This window comes from Lycorma delicatula, chromosome 1 (assembly GCF_047948215.1).
Source record: "Lycorma delicatula isolate Av1 chromosome 1, ASM4794821v1, whole genome shotgun sequence".
Classification (NCBI taxonomy): domain Eukaryota; kingdom Metazoa; phylum Arthropoda; class Insecta; order Hemiptera; family Fulgoridae; genus Lycorma; species Lycorma delicatula.
Window position 1 is genome coordinate 294,474,070 of NC_134455.1, and position 26,317 is coordinate 294,500,386.

General features: G+C 29.2%; 2 protein-coding genes across 5 annotated transcripts in view; both read right to left on the reverse strand.

Moving 5' to 3' along the window:
• Positions 1–1,993, reverse strand: part of Keap1 (kelch like ECH associated protein 1) — a 67,385-nt gene extending 65,392 nt beyond the window's left edge. For 2 of the 4 annotated variants that reach the window (XM_075379707.1, XM_075379725.1), the window contains exon 1: positions 1,266–1,993. In XM_075379707.1, coding sequence (XP_075235822.1) covers positions 1,266–1,442 — 177 coding nt within the window. In that variant the 5' untranslated portion in view covers positions 1,443–1,993. The remainder of the gene's footprint in view (positions 1–1,265) is intronic. The other 2 variants (XM_075379696.1, XM_075379690.1) reach the window with 1 other exon arrangement.
• Positions 1,994–6,763: 4,770 nt separating this feature from the next.
• Positions 6,764–26,317, reverse strand: part of Sirt6 (sirtuin 6) — a 68,762-nt gene continuing 49,208 nt past the window's right edge. Inside the window, exons 6-7 of the mRNA XM_075379737.1 lie at positions 24,450–24,579; positions 6,764–18,011 (exon numbers count right to left, since the gene is read on the reverse strand). Of these exons, the coding sequence (XP_075235852.1) occupies positions 17,586–18,011; positions 24,450–24,579 (556 nt within the window). The 3' untranslated portion in view covers positions 6,764–17,585. The remainder of the gene's footprint in view (positions 18,012–24,449; positions 24,580–26,317) is intronic.

The window sequence follows — 26,317 nt, forward strand, 5'->3', positions numbered from 1 at the left end:
TTAAAATTATTAAATTTTAAATAAAATAATTGTATTTTTTATTTTAAATATATTGGAATATTTAATGTGTATTTAATTAATATTAAAATTTTTTAATTAAATTTTAGTCAGTAATTAAATAAAAATAACAATTCTTAATAGTTCTGGTAACTGCTATGATATAGAAAAAGATAAGGTATGTTTTAAGGAATAAAAATAGTTTTTATAAAAATTTATTTTAAGATTTTTACAACTAATCATCAAGAACAACACAAAAATTTACAATATAAATACCGTCTAATACCATGTGAAATTATTATTTTTATCTTCATATAAGAAAAATTGTTATCAGTATATTATTTATATTTACTGGTACACTAGTAGTGTAACTGCAACTAATATTATTAAAGTAATTGAAAACATTTGTTATTTAAATAATGGTCATGTATAGAACCTGGAAAAAAGTAAAAACCGTTCTTACTAGGGAATTTTCCTTTGAAGCAGTAGTTTTCAGTATCTGAATGCTCAAAACAGCAATTTTGAATGATTAAGAAACATGTAAACATAAGAATTCATCAGTCATTTTTTTGTAATTTTCATCATAGATTTTTTTTATTAAATACAAACACCTGCTTCAGTCTCTTTTACAAAGAAAGAAAGATCAGATTACTGCACTTAATAACAAAACATGTTTATTTAAAGCGGCTATGTTTACTACATATTTCTGAAAATTTAGCCAAGGTTGTTAACAATCTATATAAGCAGTCCAACTTATAATTATTACAAAGCTCAAACTAAAAATAATAAAATATTTACCCCAGCTGTCATTAAAATAACGTCCTAATTATGAAGTGTTAAATTGCTAGTAAAAACTATTAATTAAAAGTCAAGTAGAAGCATTTTCTAAAAAATGACATGTGCAACTAAACACAATATGTAACTTGAACATCAATAAGTTACTAAATTTAGGGAACAGATAATAAATTTTGTATTATAAGTGGACTACATGTATATAAAATAAAGAACAGGAGTACAAATAATGAATACCTAGTTTTCTTTATTATGTTTCAGTCCATTCACAATGATATAAATCATTATTTGGTGTTGCTTTATATAAATACACAACACGAATTTCACTAACAAAATAAAAATAGAAAAAAAATTATAATATTCACCATGTTAATACATAGTTATGATCAAACAGTTTCTTTGAAGGTAATTAACAACACAATCTTGCAACTAAAATAAAGTAAGCATACATGCAAAAAAAATATTACTATACTCACAGTCATAAAATCTCTTACGAAGTTCTGAGCACAGAATGTAACATCATTTAGGTTTGATTTATCACAAGATGTAGAACAAGCAAGAGGAAAGGTCCTTTTGCATAAATCTTTATCTTTTAACCGATTATTTCCTCCATCCTCTGGAAAGAAATTACCCAAATCCTCTTCTCCGGCCATAATTAAGATAAATGACAAAATTAAACATAAAATTATGGTCTGCCAATTAATAAATCACTACTAAAGAATCTGATAGATAACACATAAATATATTTTATGATTGTGGACATGACGCACCGAAATTAAAATAACGCAATCAGCTCAGCGTTATATTAATTTTAAATAGTACAAAATAATAAATCTGGACAGTACGCATAACAATTTACAAAACTGATTCAATTACAGCTTCCTTGAATAAAACGCATACTCAAACTGAATTACATCATGCCCCTACCTACAAGGTTTTAAGTTGTAAAAATGATAAAAAGTTATCACTTTAGATGACAATAAACACGCAATCTAACCTATATAATTTTAACAATTCATACTACGCAAAACGGCAACTGACAGTGAAAGCACAGATCACTTGAACTCAATTATTTAAAAGCACAAATTAATAAATAAAAGGAATACTAAATCATAACAGTACCAAAAAGAAACTTAGTATACTACTGTTTAACGATAAACTACATTACGAACGAATTCAGGGTTTTCAGAATTGCCAACATTCTGAAGTTACTAAACACAATAAATATTTTTTTTTAAAGTTGATCGCTAATACTCAGCCACCGTCTAGACTGACTCATAGATTTGAAAATTTTATTTTATTCATCCGGTAACAATAACTTAATGATGTTTGAAATTTAAATTTAAGTTAATAAATTTAAACAGCAAAATGAGCCAAAGAATCACAATTTCATTCATATCACAACAAAAATTACTCTGACTGACCGTGTGAAACCTAGAAAAAATTAGTCTCGAGTTAATACAGACGTTCCTCTCATTTAATGCCAGTGTACACTTTTTGGTGTACCGTAAAACGGGGTTATTTGATAGTTTCAAAATTTAGTTCAATATCACTTAAAACATATTTTATTATTATTTTTAAATACTTATCATTCTTCGCTTTTTCAAATCATGCAATTGTATTTTTTTCATTCACTTTACAAATTTTTTTTAAAAATTAACTATCAAATAACCCCGGGACGGAGGTGGGGTTGAATTAATCACCATATAGTTTTTATTGAATATAATTCTAAAGAATTGGTGGGATGACTAAGATAAAGCTGATGTTTTTAAAAAATATTTAATGAAATTGGTACAAAGACTAAATGGAATATTTAATGAATGGACTAGACAAAGTAAAACTACTAAGATATCCTGCTTTCAGCAACCTAAATTAAAAACTCAGGTGTTAAACAATTTTTAAAAAAGTGCAGTTTGAAATTAAAAAAAAATATCTTATTCTAGGATACTTAAAAGATTTTGCTTCTACAACCCTATAAGTACCACTGGAACCTTGAAATACGGGTGACACTTTTGCTACATAGCACTTATCATTTTTTGCATTTAATCTTTCAACTTAACAACTAAAACTTCTTCTAATTACTCATTATCAACTGCAGAGTTCCCCTCTTAATTCATCCTCCAGTCTTTGTCAGGATCCATATCTTCTTCGTCATCAATGGTTCGGTCACTCTCATCAGTTAACTCTGATAACATTTTGTACAACTCTCCCTGGCTTGATTTGAATCTTGTTTTTTCTAGTGGTTCTTGACCTTGGTTTTCCCTTTTCAGTTTTTCTTTAAAACCACTTTTAATGTTACTTTCGGCTTTACTAATGATTGCCTCAAGAAGGTTTTTATCATGGTAGGAAAATAAATTTTGCTCAATGTAACTTACCTTGATTCCTTCATTTTTGTAAGAGAAACTGCCATTTACATTTGAGATGTCAAAAAAAAACACATCAAGAGGGTGAACTAGGTGGGTAGAATGCTTAGGCAACATAGTAAAAAAAATGTTGTTTTCAATGCAAGCTGGTACAACAGCTTCTGAAAAGTTGCTTGCCAGGTTATCACCAATTAAAACTCTTGGTCATGTCATTTTTGAAGATAAGGTTGACATCTTCAAAATGTTTTGGTCGAACCATTCACTTTCTGAAACTATAATGGGCCCCTTTGGATCTCCTGTACACCAAGAGTTGTACAAATTTTCTGCTTTATAGACAACATATATAAGAGCAATTGGCCATCTTGCTACAAGTAAACATGATAGACAGCAGATCTGGTGAAGTTATTACCTTCTCTGGGGATTTTTGTTCTCTTTGACAAGTAAATCATCTATCAGGTTCGTTTTGTCGTAGTTTACAATACTACATGGGAGCACTCCAGTAAGAGTAATCTTTAAGTTACCAAAGTAACTATTTACTGCTGATAAATGATTTACTGCTATTGTCTGCTGATAAAGCAGCACGAGTATACTTATGTTCAGTTGCTCTTTATGTCTTTTTAAAATGACATAAACTGTGTCACTGGCAAGTTCAATCCTCACTTGGTAGGTTCTTTTTAAATTTTCTTACATTTCATTCCTCTATATGCAAGTATCTTTTAATGACAAGTTGAAGATCCACATAGTTTTGTGGAAATCCCAACTATGACAATTTATATGAAAACAAAAATTTAAGTTTTTTTATTCATTAATAATAGGTAATGGTATTACATAATCAAAAAATAACATTTATTAAGATAAAACTTTGTCTGGTACTGATACTGCACACTGGAAGCTCTCTTTATTATTAAAAAGCTGTCTGTGTAGCCTACCTGTTAGAAATACTTTTTCTACATCATAGTTAAAGTGGTTTGTCCTTCAGATCTTTCCTGGTGAATATTCTTATATTTTTGAAATATTTTCATTTTATTGAGTCCATATTTTTCAGATGCATCTAAGTAAGTTGGTTTCCCTGAATGAACATCACCAAAAGCTTTTTCCAAATTATTTTTATAAGTTTCCTTGATTTTGTTCCTGCAAAACTTTCTATAAAATCTGGGGATGATGTTTGATCTGAAAACATAAATAGTATTGATACTAACTGTATGAGCTAGTTGAAACAGTTCTGTTACAAACCAACTCAGCTGATCAAAAAAAACTTTCAAACTGATTTTACACAAACAGTTTGGGCAAAGACGACAAAATACGAAAACATTTAATTTGTATAATTTCACCTCAGAGTATCAATATAACGTTAAACCCTTTTGTTTAAATGATCAGTCTGGATGCATTAAATACAGGTGGGCAAGGTAAAGCTAATAATGAATAAGATTTTATCAATGATGTTAATTAACAAATTTTATTTAACAGCAACCGGTTGGTCCAAGGAAGTAGGTTCTTTCCGTAAATAGTTAAATAATGGGCAAACAATGATAAGTCAAGGATTTTACGCAAGATAACCTTACTTGAATTTAGAGGTACACTCTTTTGTATGAATTCATACCAGGATCTTCTGTTCAAGCAGGTCTTGTATCCTCTTCTTTAGGAATAGATGAATATTAACAAAATTTTTATGGGTTTTGGCATTGACAACACAGTCTACTACTTCTCAAGTTGCAGATTATCATTTTGTTTGTTAACTGATACTGGGAACAAGTTTTGACTCATGTATGAATAAGATTTTTACATAGAGATTGGAATAATAGATGGGAAGAAAAACCAATAAAAAATACTCAAGCAAGTTGCCCTTATCTACAACACACACATATGCCTGCTACTAGACATCAATAATAATAATAAAAGAAGGCTAATTATGTATGCAGGGCTAGAGGACCAATTAGGATTCTTTATTGAAGCAAAGGGAAAGAGGGTTCTCTTGGCTAATTGATGGAACAGTTTAGTATATTAAACTCTGTATTACACTTAAACTTTTTTTTCAATAAAGAAACAGATTTCTTTAAATATGGAGCTAAAGGAGTGTATTAATTACTATTACAGGAAGGAATCTTTAAAACTTAGAATTCTATCATAAATTTAGAGTACTTATGAATTAAATTTTATTGTTTAGAATGTTATATAATAGGTAAGTATTATATATTTGAAATTATTTTAACTTTTTTTATGTATTGCATATAAAATCTCATAATTTTTCTCCAACTTTATATAAATATATATAGGATATTCTGAATAGTAGCATAGTTTGTTTATACAAGTACTTTAAATGTGTTCTTTAAAAGGCGTGTTGGTTTGTCTAATCATATATCCAGTATAAAAGCTGAAAGCAATCATTACAAAAAAAATTATAAATTCCTGAGTGTTGTGTTTATGATGTATTAGCATTTATTTAGTCTATTTGTTCTGAACAGATGATCAAATATTAACCCAACAATTTTAATTTATAATACACATTGTGAAACTAAATTGTAATATTGTGCTTGTAATTAACTTGCTATATCGTTAATTACGTAAACAATAAAACTTGTTTCATTAATTATGCGTTTACATAATTGCATAATCATTTATTCATATTAGTTTATAAGAAAGTGGTTACCTATAATCTTATAAAAACAGTATGATGTCAAACATATTATTATTAATCAAGTAGTATCCCAACCTAAACTGGTATGGCAATATTTATTTAGAAATCAAACAGATAAATGTGCAAAAGGAAAAAATTTCTCTATACCCTTGGAGGATAAAATATAATTTTTTGTTTTCATTATGTTGGAAAGGATGTTGATATAGATGCAAAAGCACGACAACAAAGCTGATTTACTAAACTGTGATCTCAAACAAATCTTACAGTTCTTAAGAGAAAGCCAAAATCATGTAATGTAAATCTTTTAATTACAATTAATAAAATAAATATACTGCTCTCTGCCACCTAATCAGGCTAATAAGAGTATAGAAATTCACATAAACTACTATTAAACAAATTTATTATAATAGAAACTATTGAATTAAAAAGCCATTGTTCATAAACAATAAACATTACTATTGATAGTTATATTTAGATATTATATCTTGTTTAAAAACCCTTTATTGAATTGATTTTAAAAATTTCCTCCATCAGTAGTGTTCATTACCCCTTGATTATTTATAGAGTAAATAATTCTATCATATATAGTCAGAAAGGATGAAACTGACAAAAGATTCTATGCAGAGGTATTTGCAGCAAGATGAAATAATCTGTGAAGACCATCTTTATTGACATTGATGTAAATAGGATGGGAGCCTCCTTCAAGATACAGGACTTTTCAGTAACCAAATCTTTTTATAAAACTCAATAATATGCATTTCGGTAAGCATTGAATTATGCTAAAAATATAATATTCACAGGCACTTCACGTTTGCTGAAGTATATTAATTTGGCCTCATATAATCCAAGTGCAAGAATTGTAAAGCCTCCACATGTTTTAATATCAAATGAAGAACAACAATTGGTAATCTTTTTTAACTGTTTTAATCATTAAAATATCATGCGACTTACATAAGTTACTGGTTGTGGGATGATTATCACATGAAGTAATCAAAATTATCAACTTCACATATTACGTGATGGAACGGGGAAGGAGAGAGAATTATTCATACATTTAAATCAAAATTAAAAAATTCTCAAATTATATAAATAATTTGCATTGTATGCAAGACATTTTATTTACAAAAAGTAAAGTTAAGAATTAATAACAATATAAAATTACTGTATAAACACAGTATTACAGTTTATTTATATTATATTTTGATATACAGCATAAATAGGATGACAAGATTAGCCATAGGAACCTGGCAATCCTTAAATCGAAGTAGATTGGTAATCCTGACTAGGAGGGAACTGGACTGACTGTGACTTGCATACCAGATGCCATTTTAGTAACAATGGAGCAGTGATCTGCTGTGCTATGTTTGTTGTGGAAACAAATTTTAAAAATGGCAGTTTGGTTTTAATTATAGAATGATTTATTCTATTAACATTTCAATGTCATAATGCTATCCTAGCCAAAATGCAATAAAGTTGTGAATAAATCATTTCTGATATACTGATTCTGCAAGAAAAAACAAATCAGCAGGTCTGGTTTACATTAAGATCCTCTAAACATTCAGTCAAGACACTGAATAATAACACTACTCTGTGCTTAACCAGAAAGCATGCTGCAGCCCTTGGTTTATGGCAAAGCAGAGTGAGAAGATTCTGCACAATGATTTGAACTTCTATCCACAAAAAATCTTAGTGATGGAAGAGCTAGGCGAGCATGATAAAGGAACTGAACAATATTCTGTGAGAATTTGTTTGTTGAAAAAAATTTTTATTTTTTTCATTGGTAATATTGATACAACAATGTTGCGAAATCTAACAAATTTTAACAATTGAAAAGTCTAACAAATGTCAGACATTTGACAGAAATTATATTTAAAATATGAAGTTGTACTATCATATGTCATGCATGATATTTGCTGTAATTACATAAGAAATAAATAATTTACAAAAAAATGTTATATCTATGTTTTCGTTTTAAAAACTGTCAGGTTCCCATGGCTCAACTATGCATAATTTATAATAAAAATAATAAATTAAACTCCAAAAAAATATTTAAAAAAATTATAAATAAATAAAATCCTTTTTTGGTTATACAGTTCCATTTATTTAATATAATAATATACCATCTATTTTCTTAAATATGATTACATCATGTACTGTTTAAAAAAAAAAAAATTAAACACACAATTACTATATTTACCTTAGTTAACAATAAAAGATGATGCATTACAAAATCATAGGTTTCCATTCAATATACACTTAATTTACAGCTCATCAAATCTAAACAACTCTTTATTCTTCAAGTGAAGTTTAATTCTTCCAATTCTTTTAGCTGAGAATAAAATTGTTGAACAAAATTCCCCTGATATAAGAGCTTTCTTTTATATTTTTTTCTAAATAATTATAACAGATTATATATAATTATAACAGATATATTATTATAACAGATTAATTATAATTATAACAGAAGCTAATGTGATTAATCTTTTATTTTATTCTAAATAAATAACTTTTGTTTAGTTTGCACAGCAAGTATTAATGTTAATGAATTATACATAGTTACGATTCCATAATATAAAATACTTCTGTATGAATCAGTAGACATCAACATAAAAATATAACTCAGGACCTTTTTTTTTGTAATTTTGAACAATGGTTTTTATGGTTTCTGTATTTACCTTTACTTAACTGATTTTGTTTTTCAACATATTTAAAATTTTTGGCCATACATCTTTAGCATCTTTTACATCCTATATTTAAACCATGATACCCATATTTGAGGCATTCAGAAGCTAATGTGATTAACTACATTTTTTTTTTAATTTGGACTTTTCTAATGTTTAGGATACAAAAATATAAAGTTTTAGTTTTTAGAGGTTAAAATTATTAAATCCTTAGTTTCAAAAAATGGTAGCTAGGGACATACTTTCCAGCTGATCATTTCAGAAAATGTTTCAGTGGCCATGTTAACTCTATTTCTGAACAAATGAGGTTATGTTTTGTCTTTAAATATTTTGTTTGTATAGTATAAGTTTATTTTGAGTATTTGTATTTTGTGTGTTTTTTATTATAAACTAATATAATAATCTACAATATACTATTTTTGTACTTCATTATTTTCTATAAAAAAGGCAGAATTAGTAATCCTAATAGTAACAGTGAATTCAGTTCCTGTTATTAATGATATGATTTAGACTGACTGTGTACTGTCATCAAGAAAAAACTGACAATTTGTAACAAAATGTAAATCTGACAGACCAACCTTGTATAACAAACCAACCAACCATTAATGGTACAGATGTACAACATGCCGTCCCAAATTCGGCTGGAAGCTCTTCCTCATTCCCAACGCTACCAGAGAGCGAAACTAAAAGAGGTTGAAAACGCAGTTTGGCAGTGCTAAGAATTTTTATGACATTGTGTAAATGTGTTACAGGTTGCAACCAAAAAAATTCTGTAGATGATAGGAAGGCTACATATACATCATTTGTTAGTCTTAAAGATCAGTCGCAGCAAAATTTATTCCCTTGTGGACAAATAAAATTAAGTAGTATCAAAAAGGCATGGCCCAACTGATGCATCAAAAGCTCCTAGAAGTCACAGGTTTTTTTTTTCATATGAGTGCCTAATCAGGATGTTCAGGTGTGTAAAAAATATTTCCGAGAAACATTTCAAGTGATGGTCGAATCTACTGTTGTGTAAAAGATGATGTTAGTCTTGTGATATGGCAGGAGTGTTATTTTACTCCTGGTAATAAAGTAGATATAAGTAAATCATATAAAATCATTTACGGCTTATATGAGTAATTACACAAGACTTCATAACCCCGATAGTAAATATTTAAATTCTGATTTGATAAAGAAAATGTAAGACATGTACGTAATATGGTGCAGAAAAATAATGATGTTGCTGTTAAAGAAAGAAACTATGTATTATCAAGGTTTTTCAACAAAATTTAATTTACATCTTAAACCACCATGCAAAGAGACATGCCAACTTTATGATAGTTTACAAACTAGACTTTTGCAAGCAGATTTAGATGAAAAGGAAATTATTAGATACGATAAAGAACTGCACCTGAGAAATCTTGAGTCTATGGCTGAAGATAAAATAATTTCCTCTGATGATTATTTATGCGTTTACTTTTGACTTACAAAAAGCATAAGAATTCCTAAAATTATCTACTTCAACTGCATATTACAAGAGAAATTTATATGTGTATAATTTTGGCTGCCATGCATTTATAAGTGATGAAGCTTTTATGTATGTTTGGCCTGAAACTGAAGGCTCATACGAATCGCAAGAAATTTCAGCTTGTTTAAAGCGACACAATTTTTCAACTAAAACATTTGAAGACCGTGAACAGAAAAAAGACAGAACACAGAGAATTGGTAAACTGGCTGAAAATGAGAGGGATGGAAAAAATGACTCATTCAAGATAAAATTTAAAACTACAATGTCTGAAGATATACCATTACAGATCATTAATATAGAAAAAAAAAGTTGGAAGTCTGGTAAAGCTGCAAAACACTGCTCAAAGACATACTATAACCTATAAAAGACCTACAACCAAAGCTAAAAAACATAACATGGATTTACTTAATACATTCCTCCTCTAAACCTATATACATATTTCAAGGTCACAACAATTCTAAGAGGTGAAACTCAGAATAACTGTGATTCTGATGATGATAGCTACAGTAACAGTGATTTTTGGAATATACCTTAAAACATTATTTTAATGATTTTTTGTTATTATTTTTCAATTGGCAGTTTAACTCCACAAAATGTCGCTTTTTATTTTTTTTTTAGTTACCACTACTACTTTATTAGATATTGTCACCAAAGTGTACATTTCAGCAGTTTTTAACCAAGTATATATTTTAAGACATTTTTAAGGCTATATGAATTTTCTGTATGAATCCAAATTTAACCCTAAATTCCTCAGTTTTAATGAGATTGTAGTTAATCACATTGGCTTCTGAATGCCTCATTTGTTTACCCTTCACATTTTGTTCACTGAACAAGGAAATAAATCTTCATCCTTCTAATTAACTATTAATTAAACAATGACTATGCAACCAAAAGATAACTAAGCAAAACAAACAACCATTCCTTAAACATTAATTACAGAATTTAGAAATCCAAATATCTGAACAAAGGCCAAACATCATCTGAATAATAAAATATCTGTATAATTTGGTTGTCTTTTCTATATAATAACAAAAAAAAGAAGATAATTCCTTTAGTGCAATAAAAGAGGTTTTAAAACAATTTGATATAATCGATGATATATGTAAATGAATTTAAGAAAAAAATTATTAATAAAATTAACTAAATAACCTACAATACATTTAATATTGTTTTGAGGCTACTGATAAGCTAAACAAAAACCTTAATAGTCAAGCATACTTGACAAAGCAATATAAATCTGCGATGAAATTTTTATTTCTGGTGGCTGCTGAACATGATAAAGTTAGGATGGTGGCCTACCATCTTTATCCTGGTTCTAATGAATTTATTATTTGATCTGGTGAGGTTGTAGTTCTTTAAAAAATGTGTTTATTGACCCTACTTATTTATTAACATCTATTATATGATTATATATTTATATAAAGTAATATGTATTATAGTGGTGGAGTGGTAGCAACTTGGCCTTTCATCTGGAGGTCCCGGGTTCAAATCCCAGTCTGGTATGACATTTTTCATATGCTACAAAATTCCATTTCCACCTCTGAAGCACAGCTTATGTGGTGAAATCAAGTAAAAATTAAATAAATATATGCACAGAATATTCTAAATTAGTTATACAAAAGTAATCTTTAATAATGAAAAAAAGTAAATAACTTACAGATTTGTTTGAATACTGTATATCAGTGAATCACTGAATACAGTATATCTTTTATTCCCGCCTAACACAGTTAGTTCCTGATGTTATCATTAGGTGGCATGTGCAAATGGGGAATTCCATCAGTCATCATGGAGTTGTAAACTGGTGCAGAGCATGCTCAGTGTTGTTTATGGTTTCATGAATCCAAATCAATTACTACTGTTCAGAGACAATTCAAGTCTAAATATCACAAGCAACCACCTCATAAATTGTCTGTTATTGCATGGTACAATTATTTCATTGAAACAGGTTGCGTATCACAAAGGACACCAGGACAGAGTACACCTTCAGTTTATGAAGAGGCAAGTGAACAGACTGTCGAACAGGTGTGGAAGACATTCATTTGTGGTCCAGGCAAATCAACGGGATATGCCAGCTTAGAATTAAATATTGCTAAGGTTACAATATGGAGGGTATTACATAATAAACTGTCATTTAAACCTCACAACTAATACAAGCTTTGAGTGAAAGTGATAAAGAAAAATGAATTGAGTTTGTGTAAACATGTTACAAAACTGAGAGTAAAGATAATTATCTTAATAAAATTGTGTTCAGTGACAAAGCAATCTTTCATACCAGTGGTAGAGTGAACTGACATAATTTTTGGATATGTGATGAGCGGTATCCACATCAAACAAGTATGACTTGCCTAAGGTAAATGCTTTTTGGGCTGTAAGTTATCACAAAATTTATGATCTTTTCTCTTTTGCCAAGTCAACTGTAATAGGCATATCAAACCTGGACATGCTTGAACACTATTACCTAATGCCACAATTATAACAGGATATGGGCACAGAATTCATTTTCCAGCAAGATGGTGCACCACCACATCATTATACAGTTGTCTTGTATCTCAATAGCAAAGTGCTGACTTGAATTGGACGTGGTGGAACAATTTCCTTATGGGATTATATTAAAGATAGACAGTCTGTTCCTCCACTTACAGGAAATATTGACAAGCTGTGGCAATGGATAACACAAACAGCTACCACCATAGATCAAGTCATGCTTCATAGGATTTGGCAAGAAACCGATTAGAAATGGGACATCTGCCGTGTTACATATTGAACATTTATAAATGAAACTTGAAGATATATTGTACTCAATGTTGTATCAAACATTTTTTGTAAGTTATTTATTTTTTTTTTATTATATTTAAGGCTACTTTTGTATAATTAATTTATAAATATACTTTATACTTTAAAATGATATAAATTCACTTCTAAAACCAACTGCAATTTTATTTCTTTTTTTGTAAAATAAACTAAAATCTTAATAATTTAGTTTTTTAAATAATTTATCATCTTCATTGTATCTTTGTTCTTTATTTTAAATTTATCTTATGACATTTTATTGAAGGCGTGTTTTTTCTTTCAAAATAAAAAAAATTCACTTTCCCAGTGTATAGACACTTTTACTCTGAATTTTTCTGAATAATAAATTTAGTAATATAGGTAGTAATTCATACTTATGGTTAGAAGCGGTAACTTATTAGTCACCAGAAGTTTAAATAGCTAAGATGTTTCACTAGAAGTAGATGTAATTTCATTTTATTTTTAGTTGTGCTGGTTATATAACCCGGGTTTTAAACAAGGGATATGAATGATGCACTAGGAGGAAATGTTTTTAAAAATTTTAATTACTTAGAATTCATAGTGTATTGCATTAGCTGATAGATTAATAAAAATTTAAATCAAAATGGATGTTTATCTAAACAATGATTCAGGAGGAAAGGAAAATAACCTTGGAATTGATTCTAGGGCTTGAAATAAAGAAAAAGTTCATACTAATTAGTCTGAAAATGCTTTGTTATAGATATGGTTAGAGAAAAATTTCGTCCAGATTTCAATTCTCCTGGTGAAACGAGGTTAAGGCATTTGCTTGTTTCTTATTTTTTTAACTTGAAAATTGAATAAAACAGATCCCTGATCTGTATCTCCCATAGTTTTCATGATATCCAATGTAAAACAGAAAAATTTGGTTACAAAAACACTTCTTTTTTTTTAGATTTGAAGTGCAATAACTCTTAAATGACTAATAAATGTATAAATTTTATTATCAAAGCTTGTAGAGAATTTAATTTTGAGAAGATTGATGTAACAAAGTTTATGAAAAACCAAAAAATAAAATCAATTTTTATTAAAAACAAAATTTAACATAAAAATGTTAATTTAAAAAAATTGAAAACAGCTGTTTTTAGTATAATAAATGTAGACTTCTCAAGTATTCTGTAGAATTTTTAATAATCCTTAAGAGATTGGTAACTTCCCAGCACTCATGTTTCATATGTACATCAACTGGTACATGGTGATGAAAGGGAAACATTCTTCAGGTGGTACACCTTAGTCCTACAACTAGCACACAAAGAATCTCTACATGATTTAGCAGTCCACAAAGTACAGTATGAAGAACATTACATGCTCACACAGACTGTGTCCTTATCATGTTCAGAAAGTTCAACATTTCCAGCTTGACCAGTGAGAAGTTGTAACCATGCACGATTACAGTTTTGCTGATTAACAATAATTACCAGATAATTCCAATCATGCTACTTTTACCTAAGTCATAAACACACAGAATTCACATCAGTGGTCTGAAGAAAACCAATCAAATTTCCAGCAATGATTTTCAATGAACATTTGGTATATGATCGACCAATTAATAGGCCCTTTCATATTAGAACTATGTGTCACAGGAAGAAATTATCTGGAACTTTTAAACAATGAATTTTTTACAGTTCTTGAAAATTTCTCACTGGTGAAACTAATGGAAATGTAATATAAACTTCATCAAGCACCAATACATTTCACAAATGAAGTAAAGCAATTCTTAGGTGAAAATTTTACTGGTAAATGGACTGGACTAGAGGGTAGGTGAACTGGCCACCTAGATCACGGGACCTTACTTCCTTAGATTAGTTTGTGGGGATGGATAAAATGCGAGGTATACAAGCAAAACGTAGACATATGTAATGAACTGATTGCTCACATTCTCAATGCTGCTGCCCTTATCAAGGAACATGAAGATATCTTTAGGTTGGCAATAGAAAATGTAAAGAATCAAGTTGAAAAGTGCATCGATGTCAATGGTGGAATTTTCGAACATTGTAGTATAAACCACAGTGAGTATTAATCTTGAGATAAGTTATTACATAACTTATCTGTACAAGTTTTGATAATAAAATATTCACATTTATCAGTCACTTAACAAAGTTATTGAACTTCAAACTTAAAAAAACTGTATTTTTCATCACTGAATTTTTCTGTTTTATATTAGATATAATGAAAATTACAGCACATACATTTTCGGAACCCATTTTATTTGATTTTTCAGATCAAAAAACATAAGAAACCAAGTTTACACTTTATATAATGGCTTAAAATTTCAATTCAACTTCACTTCACTGGGAAACTGAATTCAGGTGAAATTTTTCGCTAGCTGTAACTCAATAACAAAGCGCTTTCAGACATATGTTATATTAATGTTTTCCTTATTTCAAACTCTAGAATCAGTTCCCAAATTATTTCCCTTTCCTCCTGAATCACCTTATATGTTTAAGATAATTTTTCTCCCTACTTTCAGGACAGCCATGATGAAGTGCAAGGTTTCTTATCAACAGAAATTGCAGTAGCTGTACTACTAACCCAATACTACTAATCTAGTTGCAGTAGCTGTAATTTCATCCAAAGGTGATCTGAGAGGGATACAATTAGTACTAAAAAGTAGTAGAGTATTTTAATGCCAGTTAATAGATAGATCAGATGACTGATATTAAAATCAGATTTAAGTGGTTGGGAGTATCTACATTTTTTTTTTAAAGACAGGACATGGTTGATGACTCAAATAACTTGTTTCAGGTAGCTTGAGGATAGCTTTACCTCCTATTTCTTCCACTTTGTACAAAAAGAAGAATTTACAATTCACACAGTAAACTAGAAACAGCGGCAAAAGCTGAACTCAGTTCAATAGACATATAATACAGATGTACTAACTTATCCCACGCATAACCTGAGGCAATATGTCAACTTTATATTTTCAAATGAAAGAGAAGAATAACGTACATAAATAAATAAGCAATTTTTAAATAGAATCCACAAAAATCAATATATGCTTGATAAAAAAATACAGGTCGCTGATCGTTTTGTTGATTTTTTTGTTTTTTGAAATGTTGATCTGGTCCTATCTGATTACTAGATATGAACATGTTATAGGAAAATGAATTTTTGTCGAGACGTACGAGCCATGATACATTTAGCTGAAACTACTGGCTAAGGAGAATAGATATTGTGAAAGACTATATTAACTACAAATAATGCTAGATCTCTTCCATAGAACAAAATACTATATACCATGGGTTCTTAACCTGGGGAGTGCACAGAATTTCAGGGAAGGTGTTGTACACTGAGAAAATAATTTCTTGATTTAACTAAACTTTTTTCTCAGTGTAAGCAATGAAAATATACATAAATTAACCAAACAATACAGCCAGCTTTGAATATAGTTGGAGGGGAATTTCCAACTACAAATACAAGTTTCCCTTTCATGTCTTATTTTGTAAATTTGATTGTAAAGATGTAGATAAAATGAAAAAGTAAAAAAAAAATTTGGAATGTTCTTCTGGGAAGAAATAGGTTAAATATGAAAACTGAATTGAAGAAATTGAATTGAGAACATTTGGCATCTTTGAAAACTGAAACTGAATGCTACTTTACAGATAGCTGGCAATTTCAGTTGATACAAAATCCATACAAAATCCATTCAAAATCGTTGAAGTGAACATGTTTCCTAATTCTCTTTACAAGCAGGCAATTGATCTAAAATGTGATTCTCAAGCAAAAGCAGGCTTCCCAAACATGAATGTTGAAGATTTTTGGTTAAGCTGTTTTCCTGTGTACCCACAAGTTGCTAAGGAAGCTGTAAGGTTGTTTGGCACAATTTTCATCAATGTCTATGCGAGTCTGAATTTTCTACGCTGGCTTACATCAAATCAAAATACAAAGCATGGCTGGATATTGAAAGTGATCTGAGATGTGCATTATCAAAACTGGAACCAAACATTCAAAAACATAACTGTGTTTTTAAGAAATAAAACTAAACAATGTAGCCTGAAATTTTAACTGCAGTGAGCGCTGAATCCTTTGTAATATATTCCTACTTGGTACTTTAATTAAAATCATTTCTTAACAAAACAAGTGTAGGCCATTGTCACACTAGATAGATAATATGAGGTAGATCGTCAGTGGTATAACATTGGTACTCCAATTGCCAATATTCGCACTAATTTATTGTAATCTTATAATTTTTAATATAAAATAAATATTGTATTTTAAGTTATAATAAATAATAATACTAATCTCTCTTATTGCAACTGTTTTTTGTTAATTACTTATTAAGATTGCTTCATACATAAAATAGTGCGAAATGTACTGGTAAGAAGACTGAAATTTAGCTGGGATGTAAACAGTGTCAGGGGGTTTACAAATTTATTTGCCAAATATTGATAATAAATTGAATTCTATGAACTTTCATATTTATCCAAAACAACTCAATAGGGCAAGGGAATCAGCTCTTCCTATATTATTGCTTTAAACAAGGAGCTGGAAGGAATTAATATATTTGCCAGTATGTATATTTATATAATTTTTAGTAAGTTTCAGTTAAGAATCTTCATACAGTATTTGTAGAAAAGAACATAACTTTTGTGATCAACGACTGTATTATATGACTTTAGAGATAGCTTCTCAAATTTCAGAACTTTCAAAATCTCAATCTCATCTTTCCTACTACTTCACTTTCTTTACTCTAAAAATCAATTGATAAACATACATTTGCATTAACCATCGACTACCATGATTAATAAGTATTAAGTTTAATTTCATAATTTGTTAATAGATAAAGATTCAAATGCCATTCATTCCTTAACTTCTTTCTTAATGGATAAAGTGTCACTAACAGAATTGTTTTGTACAATAGAATCAACAATTTCTTCAAGATCGTTTTCATGCTTCAATTTAAATTTCTTGTTATCATTAATGTTATCACAGTTTTCATCATAATTTATTTCTAATGTTGATTCTCTTTTGACTTTAACATTATTTATCAAACTTTTATCATCCTTTACAATTTTATTACGTTGTTTATGTTTACTGCATATTTCTTCATAAAGTTTTCTCATTTTTCTAACTTGTGATTCTGATATAGTCCATTCAATTAATTCCTTTTTATTAGTAGGATCATTATCTTTATTATATTCTGGCATATCTAGTCCAAGAAAATTCATTACCTGCGACATAATGTCATCTATATAGCTGTGTATTAAAAGATCTGCTTTACGGTCCTAAAACAAAATGTAAAAAATGAATTACAAAACGGTTTTTGTCCAATATTAGTTAAATAAATAATACGTAAATCTATTTATCTGAATAATATTCATATTTCTTATTAAAAATTTTCAGATCTTAAATAACAGCTTGGCTATTATGTAAATTTTTTCCTAAAAAATATAAACATTTTAATCTACATTTAACACGTATTTATCAGCTAACAGATAAATAAAGCAATTTTTTAAACATTAAACAGACTTCAATGTTGGTAATGTAGAAAGTAAACATGTAGATCTAAAACATAGAAGAAGAAAGTGGAGGGAATCTAATGTTAGGTAGTCAGGTCATTAATTGAATTTAACAACATTCACAATATTATAGGCATGATTTGTAGAAGTATAGAATCAAACTGCAACCAGATCGAATACTGACCTAAAAAAAATCCTTATTTCCTTTATTGCAGTAGTCAAAATTTGGGTTGTGATAAACAGGGGTAGGAGGTGAATCACAAGATAATTTAGAAAAAAAATGAAAATAATGTATTAACAATTTTTTTTTTACATTTAGCAACAAAAAATATAACTTATCTAATACATAGAAAGTGAAGAAGAAAGTGGATTAGGTAGTCGAATCATTGACTGAATCAATCACACATTCTGTGCTACTGATAAGGAGGCTCTTTTAAGGCCTAAATTCAAACCCATTCTACACTCTCTATACTCAACAAATCTGGGTACTGTGATTTTCACTTCACAAATTTAAGGTTGGCTTTATGGGTATTCATTTCACAACATAGCTTGCACACTGACATTCTGAAAATTCAATTTAATGCAAGTGGTGATTTTGTTATAAGTTATCTTAAAGACTTTACACAAATAAATTTATTGTGAATAAAGATTATATAGACAAAACAATAAGTTTCTGTAGATTTACAATTCATCTTAGGAAAGAATAATACTTATTTTGAAAATTTCAGTTGCTTATCACTCCTACTAGCGTATAAAGTATTACAATAATTTTGATTATCACTTTCAACATTTAACTGAAAAAACTCAAATTACAGACATTAACTTACTTAATGGCAGAAATAGGTAAGTATAGTAAAATAAGTTTAAATGTTATTTTTATTACTATGCAAATCCAAACAGGTAAAATTTGTGAGTTTATACAAGATCTTGAGTAGAACATTCATAAGTATAGGAAACCTTCATTTCATGCATAAATATCACATCAGATCTGAAGGATGGATTCTAGTGTACACTGGTAGGGATATAGTAAAACCATATTTATTATATCTCATTTCTGAAAATTTAGATAATGGTGGCAAATTCAGGTGATACTAACATATCATATCATATGAAATAAATAATGTGATCCAAAATTTTAGAACTGAATTTTTAATGACAGTACTGCTTACGCAATCAACTAGAGAAAATGTTCACTAAGTAGTAGAAACCTTTTTCTAGTTTGCAATAATAAACCTTATTGAGGTTTAACATTACACAATGAAACTTTTGTTGTAAAGGTAATTTGTTGGCTGGAAGATGTTGGAAATAGTAAAAAAGTTTTAGAAGGATACAGTCTTGACTTGCTCAAACATTATTTAGAGGTATGTGAATTTTCACAAGGAAAATCAACTTGTGAAAGGTGATTTATATAAAGGCTGAAATATCAGACAGTATATATATATATATATATATATATATATATATATATATATATGGACGAAATGATTCCGGAACCAATTAAAATTTTTCTCCATACTTAAAAGTCTCAATTAAGAAAATCGGTTCATGCCTCCACGTTGGTTCATCTGGATAACCAGTTAGAAACATGGAGATTTCTACTGGTGAACTAAATCGGAATCACCTCTCTGGATCACATCCAGAGTTGTAACTCGGGAATTTATTCCCCCCCAAGGCTGACTTGCCTTTGAAAGTCAAATATGGAAGGTCTTTTAAGAAAAAATCCACCGTCTGGTAAATACCAGAGAAGGCTGCACTCGGATCCGGTGGGCAGCTGCTTAAAAGATAACAACGAATCGGAGTGTTTGGAAATACCCAAAAACAACACAACTTCAAAATTGAGGATAAAACACAAGCAAATAAACTACATTGCCACTCACAACATTAATTCTCTAACTCAACCCGGCAAACTAAAAACAGACATAATGGACAAACAAAAAATCCTAATCGCAGGACTTCAAGAAATGAGAAACACCGATCAAGAGCTGTTTGAATCTCAGGGTTACAGAATTTACAAAGGAATCCCCGGGAAACGTGTGATGAAGAAATGCCCACAGTTCGGAAGAGGATTTGCAATCAATCTTAAAATAATTGACTCAGTCGTAGAATTTAAGTCTTACTCCCCCAGGATTTCAACCTTAACCCTAAAATCAGCCAATAAATTCTACACCATAATAAATGTCCATGCTCCCACCAATGACAAAAACAATCTTAAAAAAGATAGAGAAGAGATGGACAAATTCTGGGAACTTCTTGACCAAACTGCAAACAACATAAATAAGACCCACACCAAGATTTTAATAGGGGACTTTAATGCCCAACTTGGTAAAGAACGAAGATATCGTGATATTATCGGAAAATGGCCTGCTCAGAAGAAAACTAACAAGAACGGCCAAAGACTTGTCAAATTTTGCAGAAACCATAATATGATCACAAAATCCACCTATTTTATGAGAAAACCAAACAAATTGAAGACTTGGAAACACCCAGATTGGAAAAAAGGGAATGGCAACTCGATCATGTTTGTATGGACCGGAATTATCACAAGGAGATTTATAATGTAAAAGTCTTGAGAGGAGCAGATACTGGATCGGACCATTACTTAATTAAAGTTAAAATAAAATTCACCCCGCATAAAAAGAAAAAATCCCAACCTAAAAAAAAGAGCTTATGATCCACATAAATTAATAAACAATGCCATCTTTGAAGAAACAAAAAAAGAATCAAATTAACTAATAATTTAAAAGAACTGACATCCCAACTGAAAGAATTAGCTGAAGAACTAGCCCCTATAAACCCAAGAAAAAAACACCAATGGTGGAATGAAGAATGTGACAAAGCATTCAAAGACCGACACCACGCTTGGATCAACCACCAAACCCAGAAAACTGAAGAATCTAACCATGAATTCACCAAACAAAGGAAAATAACTCAGAAAATTATAAGAGGAACCAAACGACAAGCCCAAAAAAACTTGATTCAGCAAATAGAAGAAAGTTCCAAGAAAACTAACTCCCGAGAATATTATAAAATTTTTGGTCAGGCTCTTCAAAGATATCAACCACGCACCCTTATGCCGACAGGAAAAAAAGGAAATATGGCCCACACCAATAAAGAAAATGCTGAAATTTTGGCAGAAACTTTCAATAGACTCCTCAACTGTGACAACCCCCAGACCTTTTTGAGATTAACACTGAAACTCCAATTAAAACTTCACCAGTTAACATCAACCCGCCAACAATTCAAGAAGTTCTCGCAGCCTTAAATGAAATAAAAAACTACAAAGCAAGCGGAGAAGACAAGCTTTTCGCAGAACTCTGGAAACACAGTTTATTCAGTCAAAACTTCCCTACATCTATGCCTCATGAAAATATGGAACAAAGAAAAACTTCCAGAAGACTGGACCACAGCCCTCATTCATCCATTACATAAAAAAGGGGATAAAACTAATCTGGAAAACTACAGAGGCATATCTCTCCTGGATTGCACATACAAAATCCTGTCGAGAATCATATACAACCGATGCAAAGACCAACTTGAACTGGAACTTGGGGAATACCAAGGGGGATTTAGGCCATGAAGAGGTTGCCCGGAGCAAATAATATCCCTAAAACTTATGATGGACTTACATAAAAGACGGAAAAAACAACTAATAATCACCTTTGTCGACTTTAAAAGGGCCTATGATTGTATACACTGACCATCCATGCTGAATATTCTGAGAAACCTGGGCATTCTACCTAAACTCGTAAACATGAAAAAATTAACTTTAACCAATACCCAGTCCAGAGTGAAATTCAGAGGTGAACTCTCTCAACCCTTCTACATAAAAACTAAGATTGAGGCAAGGAGACGGCCTCTCACCACTCCTTTTTAACTGCACCCTTGAATTTGTCATGAGAAAATGGTATGAAATAAATCCCAAAAATATAAAAATGGGTACTAAGAAAAACTCCATCACACCAAATTGCCTAGGATTTGCAGATGACCTCGCTCTTTTAGCAAATAATATTCAAGAAGCCAAAACACAAATCATGAGCCTTCAAAATCTAGCACAAAAGATAGGGCTTCATATCTCTTTCGAAAAAACTGAACTAATGGCCATAGATCCTCTGGTAATAGAGCAAATTACGGTAAACAAACAGAAAATTAAAATAGTAAAACAATTTAAATATCTAGGGGAAATAATAACTTATAATTTAAATGAAAAAGACATGGCAAAACAGGACAAATAAAATGATTAAATCCCAAAAATTAACTTGGTCAACATATAACAAAAAATGCCTTTCTGCTAAAACAAAACTTAAACATTATAAAACTGTAGTTCAGCCAGAAGTCACCTACGGAAGCGACTCTTTTCAAAATCACTCAGAAAAACCCAATTGATAAAATTCTGAAAATAGAGAGGAGAATTGTCAGAACGTGCATCAATAAAAAACACCAAAAAGAAGGCCAATGGTGGATTGTGCCAAATGAGGTGGTGTATCGAGAAATAGAGCCTGTTACTGATACCATGCGGAAAAAAGAATCTCTTTCTTTAGTCATCTCATAAGGACACCGGAAACAAGACTGTCAAGAAATATCATTGAAAAGCTCTGGTTCCAAAAGCTAGAAGTAGGATGGATCAAAGAAATTAGAAGATATGAAAGAATTGGGAATTTCCCTGACTGACCTACAGAATAAAACTGGAAAAATTACAAAGTTAAAAGATAAAAGTATTAGATTTAAACAAAAGACAGACAAATGACAAAATACAACAAACAGGGTGTTTACGGATGAAGAAAAGAAACCAAGATCTGAACGGATGAAGAAATACTGGGCAGCTCAGAAGAGTAAAATAACACGCTTTTCTCAGAAAAAATCCAACTAAAATTGACTTAAGTGGTCCCATGTTGGCCGTAAAAGAATAATAACAATAATAATGTGTATATATATACATATATATATATATATGCTCTTATATTTAATAACAGCAGAAAAAATATCTACATACTGGTCATATACATAACTACATACAAAACTGATCAAAGAGAATTAATGGATGATATCTTAAATGACATCCAAAACCACTCAACACTGAAAAAAAGTGATTTTGCATCAAGATTTGAAAAATTAAAAACTGTATGCATAGCAGTTTAGAATTCTAAAAGCAACTATAAATTGCCAGTTCTACATTTGATTTGTCTTGTATTCTTAGTCATGAGAACAAAAGTAAAAGAATTGCTGTGCACCAATTCTGACGTGATTGAAAGAGACAAACTTTGAACTTTTAACAACTCAAATATTGTGTATTAAAGCCATTACTAAAAATATTCATGAATGTTATTTTATTCTAAATATCAATGCTTTATTTTTAATAAAAATCAAGTTTCTTAATTTCTTTGTCATATTCAGTTGACATTATTTGTCAAGATTTGCCCTGAATTAAATTCTCTAGTTTTGTTTTACAAAAATTTATTTTTATTTAGTGGCAATTTAACAAAGTTATTGTACATTACACCTAAAAAATCATACTTTATGATTCCAAAATGACTACAGATACAATTTTGAGACCTGTTTTATTCAATTTTTCAGTCAGAAAACCATATGAAACCATTAAATTTACCTGTAAATTTATGCTTCAAGAATTTCAGTTGGCTTCTTTCTATACTTGAGCAGAAATCAGGGTGAAATGCTTTGATACTACAACTCAAAAACAAAGTGCTTTCAAATCCTCATTTATATCAACTTTTTCTCTATTTTCACTTATAAATTATGTCCTGAAATTCTTATTATTTTTTTATGAAACAATGTGTATATGTAATATAAATATATTTACTTGTTATGACAACATTCAATTTATAATGAACTGAACCTATTAATAACAGTATAATAAATAAAAGCTACTTGTAAATTTACTGAAATGTAGAAAAAATTAAAATTATGTTTTCTAAAATAAAACTATATATTTGTTAAAACTACTAACTTTTAAACAAATTGTGAAAAAATGGATACAAATGCAATTTAAGTTCTGATAATGAGACCAAAAGATACCAGTGTCTGATACCAACACCATAGTCTAGAAAAACTAGACGCTGATAAAAAAATGAAAATCTCTTCCTGTTTTGTATCGAATTTTTAAGTTTGATCAAGGAAAATGTTAATGTTACTACATACAAGTGCACACAATTCTACAAACAATAATTCTAATAAAATGTTTCATCTTACATGTTTCGTTGGCTGAAGATTGCAAATAACAAGTTTCCCTTCTTTACCATATTTTTTAGTATGCAGAGGAAGATTAGCACTTGGTACAATTTGTAGAGTTGTTCCAAGGCAAATACTTAAATCTGCAACACTGTAAATCAGGCACAACAGAATAAAAGAAAATTCAATACAAAATCATTTGCATCAAATCACTGACTAAATGTTATAATTGCTATAAACTGCTTAGAGAATTTTGACAAAATAAATAGATTAAAAAAATTTAAATACTCTTCTGTGTGGAAAAGATTTTCAGATAACGTTTAGATGGATGGTAAGAGATAATGATTTACAAGGAGGTATAATTTTATAATTATATATAAAATTCTATTAATATAAACCACTCAGAACACAGAATATTGAACACAGAATATTTTACCTTAATTTTATCATGAAAATATTTTTGGGGGGTCCCGCATCTTTAATCAAGATTGAAATATTTAATTAATAATTATCATAATGTAACATATTAACATACAAAATTTACTAATAAATCATTTATCAATAAACAAATTAATTACCAATTAAAAGAAAAATTAAATAGAAAAATCTTTTAATAGTAGATTCAGATGAAAAAATACATCAGTTATATTGATTATTGAAAAATATAATAACTTTATGAAACAATATGTTGTGACGATAAATCTGAGGAAATCAATGACTCAACTAACAAATTTCTAAAAGTGACAAAAAATTTAATTAAGTTAATAAAAAGATTGACAACGGCGACAACGACAATAATTTAAAATACCATTCTATTCTAGATTATATTCTTTTGAACAAATTACCCATAAGTTAACTGGACTACCAAAAATTCATAAATTAAATATCCCAATGTGACCTTTTATCAGTTTTAAATCTGTTCCCAGTTATAGTATATCCAAAATAATAGATAAAATCAGGGAAAAGAGGAATTTATACATTTAATGTGTAAAAAGTGGTTACAAATTAATAAATGAATTACTAAGTTTAAATTTAAATAGACACTAGAATGGTTAGTTATGACATAACTAATATGTATCCCAGCATACTTACAGACCATACCATAAAGATAATAAAAAATAAATTACAATGTAATCAAGAAGATCCAAAATTTATTAGTTATCTTTACTATTATAAGAAATAAATGTAAACATAACTATTTTGAATTTCCATTATCAGCAATTATGTCAGAAATATATTTACAGTATTTTGAGAGTAAATTGGCATTACCCAAACATAATTTTAATGTGGTCCGTGGTATGCTGATGATGATATTCTCATTATACATAACCCAGTAATAAACATGAACATCTAATAATATTAAACAAATTAAATTCCATAATGAAAATTTAAAATTTACATTTGAAATAGATAATATAATGTTACATTATTTAGATGTCAATATTGAAATAAACATGGACAGCAAAACTGAAACATTAGTATAAAGAAAACCTACATCTAATAATAATAATAATAATATAATTTATAAAAAAACAAATCGCCCTTGGTCTCATAAAACAATCATTTATACAAATATGATTAATAGAGCAATCAAGTACACACACAATAAAGAAAAGTCAAATAACGAAATAATAAATCACAAAACATATAGCAGTTGAAAATGGGTATGATACTACTTTAATTAATAATATTTATAAAACACAATAACAAAATAACTATCTTACAATCAATATATAATAAGGCAATATAAAATATACATAATGTATTTATATATTTAAACATAATAATAAGTAAAAACATTACAATAAAGAAATCTTTAAACAAACATACAAACCTAATAATCACATAATAAAATATTTAAAATACAAAAAATAATTATAATAAAATAA